The sequence below is a fragment of the Fukomys damarensis genome, unplaced genomic scaffold (assembly GCF_012274545.1).
Source record: "Fukomys damarensis isolate Sample0158 unplaced genomic scaffold, DMR_v1.0_HiC HiC_scaffold_33, whole genome shotgun sequence".
NCBI classification, from domain to species: domain Eukaryota; kingdom Metazoa; phylum Chordata; class Mammalia; order Rodentia; family Bathyergidae; genus Fukomys; species Fukomys damarensis.
Genome location: NW_022900945.1, coordinates 4,946,240 through 4,952,239, shown reverse-complemented (window position 1 = coordinate 4,952,239; position 6,000 = coordinate 4,946,240). Strand labels below are relative to the sequence as shown.

The 6,000-nt window shown below is 50.5% G+C and overlaps 1 protein-coding gene across 3 annotated transcripts in view; it reads left to right on the top strand.

The window, feature by feature from the left end:
• Wls (Wnt ligand secretion mediator) overlaps positions 1–6,000 on the top strand; it is a 93,351-nt gene that overhangs the window by 42,945 nt on the left and 44,406 nt on the right. For all 3 annotated transcript variants that reach the window (XM_010605109.2, XM_010605108.2, XM_010605110.2), the window contains exon 2: positions 1,564–1,836. In XM_010605109.2, the coding sequence (XP_010603411.1) occupies positions 1,564–1,836 (273 nt within the window). The remainder of the gene's footprint in view (positions 1–1,563; positions 1,837–6,000) is intronic.

The following is a 6,000-nucleotide window of genomic DNA, read 5'->3' as shown; positions in this document are numbered from 1 at the left end:
TTTAAATTTTTTAACACTTTTTTTTTTTTTTTTTTTTTGGTACCAGGGATCAAACTCGGGTCCTTCCCCTTGTGAGGCAGGAGCTGGAACCACTAGGCTAAATCCCCAGCCCAACTATTTACATGTTTTAAAAGTGAAATTGTAATGAGTAAACTGGGAGTTCACCTAGATGGCTGTTTGTTGAATTTGGAGATTTAGAAGCATACAAGCTTGTTCAAAAAACGTAGGGGAAAGTGGGGATTGTAGAACTTCTCTATATTAAAATATGCCATAAACAAATTTAGATCACAGATGGAAAAGTTTGCAATAATTACTAGCCAAAAAAGATTAGGATTACACTTATCTATAGATCACTTTTACAAACTGATGAAAGAATAATTTGGGTATCTTATATGATTGATGTTTACAGACACTAATTGAAAAATTTTAATTACATGGAAAATATTTATAGTGGCTAATGCTATTTTTCTAGTATTCGTGTGTTCACTCACTTTTCTGGGCACTCTTCACAGTCGCTCATTTAATGTGTGCTGGTGCTGTTGTTCTTGCCCTGTAAACTGGCAAAGTGCACAGACCGGCCTAGTGACTCACCTCAGATGGCCCAGTGTGGGTTTGTGGGCAGCACGGCTGGGGAGAGGAGGGCAGGACTTGACACGGGACGGGCCAGCTGCAGGGCCTCCCTGGCTACCCTGCTTCAATATGGGAATTGGAGGACAAGGATGTAAAAGCTATGTATTTGATCCTATTTTGTAAAAAATATGTGAGCATTTGTACATACATACAACTTAATTTGTATGTAAAATTTTATACAGTTGCATACCAGAAAAGACTGATGGTGTTTTGATATTTTTTTCTAAAAGTGGTTACTTCCTCTAATGGGATTTGGGGTAAATGTTGTTTGAAGCTTAAAACACCTGTGTTTCGCACATTTTGTATCGTAATGATGGAACCACTTAATGATCACAAAATAAAGTTTTAAATACTGGGTATTTCAAGTTTGCCTTGTGGATGTGCGTGGAGCCTTTAGGCCACCTTTGGAGGCTCAGCCGTTGTTTGAGTCCCCATCTTCCATCCTGAGGGCAGGGTAGCAAGTGCTGTGTTGAAAAATTTGAGAGCCAAGAGGAGTCTTTGAAGCCAACTGTCTTGTTTCTCAGATAAGAAGCCTGAAGCCAGAATAGATTTGACTGAGCCAGGCTCGCTGACAGTAGGCCCTGTAGAACCAGTCCTGTGACTCCCCGGGCCTCCCTCTCTGAAGCCCTGAGGCTCTGCTCTCACACTGGCCTATGGGACACCATTTGGAGCGAAGGGGAGACTGAACCAGGCTTCTTTCAGGCGTGTGCTTTAACAGCAGCCTCTGGAGACTCAGCGGGAGGGGCTTGGGGCCACTTTTATGACCCCGGAGGTCACTGGAGGATTCTCCTTGTGTCTGCAAGATCCTGGGAATTACCCCCAGGGGTGGCAGGCAGCACACACCAGCGAGAAGATACTGAGGGCAAGAACACTAACTAGCAGCAGCCCCTTTGGCAGACCTTTTAAAACAGAAAGCCATTCCCTTCTTTCCAGCTCCAGGGCCCACGACAGCTGTGAATTACCTGTCGGTGAAGTGTGTGGATATCCGGAAGAACCACCACAAGGCAAAATGGCTGATACCTTGGGGCCTCAACAAGTGTGACAAGATCCAGGACATCGAGGAAGCAATTCCGCGGGAGATCGAAGCCAATGACATCGTATTCTCCGTCCACATTCCCCTCCCCAACATGGAGATGAGCCCCTGGTTCCAGTTCATGCTCGTCATCCTGCAGCTGGACATTGCCTTCAAGCTCAACAACCAAATCCGTAAGTGTGAGCTCCTCCGAGTTCCCTCCTTCCGGTAGAAAGGGGAAGGACGCTACTAGCAGATCAATGCTGCTTGCTTGCTGTTTACTCAGTGCTTTTACCTCTCAGTCCGCGCACCCTTCTCAGCGACCCCGAGGTAAGTCTCAACAGTGTGTCAGTTTGTAAATGAATCCCTTGGACACCTGTCGGATTGTCCGAGACCAGAAGATCAGAGAGGGGCAGATCTGGGGCCTTAAGTCAAGGTGTCACCTACAGTGCCAGGAGGGTGCTCGTTGTGCAGCGTGCTTGAGGGCTTTGGAAAGCTCCTCTGGCCTTCAGTGCCTTTTCTCTCTGGGCTTGGAGGAAGAGCCACATCAAAATAGGAGCCCACCAGCAGCCACAGTTTTCGTACTAAACCAGGTTATTTTTCCGGCTTGGTCAGTTGTCCTTCAGAGCCCTGTGGGTAGCTGATGGCACGGTTTGCCAGAGGTGGCATGGGGGGTATCTCAGCAGAGGTCTGGTGTCACCTGGGGACAGCACTGGGAATTTGAGTCGAAACAGAATCAGGAGTGTGAAGGACAGAGCAAAGAGCGACAAAGACAGCTCTGCACAGTCCCGGTCCATGGCCTGAAGCATTCTTTCTACTTACAACTTTTCTAAACCGACAATAATGATGGCATGTAATTATATCAGTCCTATTGTGTTCAAGAATTTAAGCTGTCTGGGTATCTGACTGACCTCTTGCCTGGAAGGAGCAGACAGATTGTGCCAAGATAATTTTCTAGAATATAGAATTTTCTCCCCCGCCAACCCCTGGTACAGGGAATTGAACTCAGGACCTTGTGTTCACCAGGCAGGGGCAGCAACACTGAGCTAAGTCCCTGGCCCTAGAATTATCTTTCTCCCATCCATCCCACAATTTCAAATGGTTTGGATGCCCTGGTGACTGGCCACGTAGACACAGGTGGAGAAGCTGTCCTTCAGTGGTTACAGTCAGGTGGAACTGATATCTAGGAACCAACCATGGCTGCATGGCATGGTGGGAGCTGTGACCAAAAATTCTGGAAGGGCACAGGAGCCTAAGGAAAGGCCTTAGTGCTGGGGACAGGAAGCCAGCACCGACAAGTGTATTGGTGGGAGGAGGATGTGTTAGTCAGCTTCCCGTCACTGTGACAAAATTCCTGATAAAAACAGCACAAAGGAGGAAAGGTTTTATTTGGGCTCCTGCTTTCAGAGCTTTCCTTTCACGGATCTCTGTTTTCATTGCTGTGGGCCTGAGGTGAGGTAGAACCTCGAGGCTGAAGGGCCTGGCGGAGCAAAGCTGCTCACCTCATGGGAGCCAGGATGCAGAGGGGAAGCAGGCGAGGACAGGACAGTCCTCACCGACACTCTTTGGTGCCTACTCCTTTCCACCAGTCTGCCTCTCCGAAGTCTTCATCGCCTCCCAAGAAAGCCATCAAATTTAAGTCCGCGTTGGGTCAGGGCACTGAGAAAATCAGAGTCCTCATGGTCCATTCCCCAAAGCCCATCGGCTATGAAGCCTAAAACACAAAGAGCCTTTGGGGGGACATCTTGGAACCCAGCCCCAACAGGAGTGCGCAGAGGTGAGCAGGTGACACCTGGGTGAGGGTTAAAGAGGGAAAAGCTTGGCCAATCATAGTGGTGACAGGGTGGGGGTTGAATTGAGAAGTCAGTGGGAGGAACATTCTGGAAAGAAATGGCCAGCGTTCAGGTGATGTTTTCCACGGCCCCAGCCCTTCCTCATTGGTTCACTGGCTGTGCAGCACAGTCAGCCATTCACTCGTTCAACCTGTGTTAAACTCCAGCCACGTCAAGCAAGAGCTACCACAACATACAGTTATACAAGATATGTTATTGTAAGGGATTAGGGAGGGAGGCCTGGAAAAGAGACACTTTCAGTCACCCGTGTGGTTTAGGACGAGGAATACACAACAACAGGCAACCTTTGGGAAGGAAGGAAAGAGTTAGCTGTGTGATGTGCCTAATATGATTTCACAAGCCTAAGAGTTAGGTTTCTGCAGCCTTAGTCCCAAGAATATATGCAAGAAAAGGAGGGCGGAGGGGAAGAAGAGCCATAGGAAAGTGAGGTAGGCAGATGGCCTGACACACCTTTGGGTGGAAAACCCAAGGACACAGCATCCTGTCCTCTGGGCTGGTTGCTTGCTTTTTGTCTCAGGTCGTCTGTCTCCCGCTGGTATCTCTAACTCCAAAGATAAAGGAGAAGATTTACGGAACTGATTTACACAGTTGCTGTCCATTGGCTGAGTTGGGGCTGGGTAACAGATCCCGAAATTTAGCAGCTTGAATCCCTGCACACTGATTTTGTCCCCATCTCTGTGGGTCGAGGATCTGAGCACAACTTGGGCCAGGGTTGCTGGCTGCAGGACCGTCAGAAGGCGGGGAGGCCGTGCAGCTCGGGCTGGCTTCAAGCTCACCGGTGTGGCTGTCGCATGCGGCAGACCCCAGACCCCATCCCTCTGCGTGTGGGTGTCGCCTCCAGGATGCCCACAGCAGGGCTGCTGCCTCCTCTGGCCGTGGCTGTCCGGGGAGAGTCACATGCTATGGCTTCCACGGCAGAAGCCAGCTGTGTGTAGCCTGCATCCCCGTGGTGTCACCCTAGGGGACAGGCCACTCAAAGCCATCTCACGCACTGCCAGTCACAGAGGCTGAGATCTCTTTTGAAACGCGGCCCCTGGTCTGTGTCCAGATGCAGCAGTAGGAGAGCAGAATGCCTAGGGGAACAGGCCCGGGAGTCCTGGGGTCTAAACCTCCGCACCGCCCCCGGGCAGCTCTGCAGCCCTGAGCCGGTCCCCGTGTCCGCTGCCAGTTTCCTCGCCGGGAAACACGGGTAACAGTGTAATGGGTGGAAACACTCGGAGGAATAAATTAGGCTAGGTTATGGGAGCCCAAATGTGATTTAAACATTAAAAAGCGGAGGTAAAAGAAGCCCTGCGGTTATCCGGCCAGCCGTCTTCCTTTTCTCGCTCTTCTGCCTGCCGCATCCCAACAGCGGGCCAGGTCTTCCTAAAGGAGGCAGAGCCGGAATCCTCCCCGCGACCGTGCAGGGTGAGCCCGGCCCGGCCCAGCCTCTTCCTCCTCCGTGTCCTCTTCCCCACGGACCCTCCCGCCATCGCCCTCTGCCCCACAACCTCTCCGCGTATCTCCTGTTGTTATTTCCCTATTTCCCTCCCAGATTCACTCTCTCCCCCTTGAAACGTCTCTCCTTCCCGGCCTGTGCTGTCCATGCTGCTAGCCTTGGAGATTTCCTTCCTTCCCAGGGCTCCTCACGGATCGAAACTTCCCAGTGCGCAGTTTGTGCCCTGAGTTCGCCTGTCATCCACGGCTGTGTGCGTCCCCAACGGCGGGGAGAAACATTTCCAGGGCTGCGGTGTTCTGCAGAGGCAGGAGCAGGAGCAGGAGCCGGAGGAGGGGAAGGGAGAACATAAAGCATCTCGGGGAGGTGCTCGCCTTTTTGTGCTCTGCAATGAGATTTTCGTTATTTGAGTGACGTTTCAGTAAGGAATAACCCCCACCACCGATCCGGCTGCAGCTCTTCACCTGGTGCTTGTACTGATCGGGTTGTGGGTAAGACGCCGCACACCGCCTCCCCGCAGCCTGGGTCTGAGACCGCTGCGTTCATGCTGGAGCCTGACGCTGGGGTAGCTCTTGGGAAGCCTGGTTCTGTGTTCAGGCTGTAAGGACAGAGTGGATTATTTCACCATTCTGACTTGTGTGCTGTTGAAAGTGACCGACCTGTGATTCAGAACTTCAGCATCAGAACTTCACGCCACAGCCATTTAGTAAAACCGTTCGCGGTCCCAGGCGAGTTCATGGCAAGTCGTAAGTGTTGATTTCTCAAATTTAATCATAACACCAAGTTTGGGGAACGAGTCTTCAGTTTGTTTAGTGAATGTTTGTATACTGAACATGTGTTGTGTTTGTTCTTTTTGGTACCATGGATCGAACTCGGGACCTTACCTTTGCAAAGCAGGCAGTGGAACCACTGAGCTAAATCCCTGGCCCTGAAAATGTGTTCTTAAGAAAACTTGGCCAAGAATGTGAAATAACTCAAATGTTTTTACCTACTTCTGTTTTAACCAGGTACCCAAGCAGTTTTCTGTTCATCATAAGTATTGAAGGGCCAGGGATTTAGCTCGGGGGTGC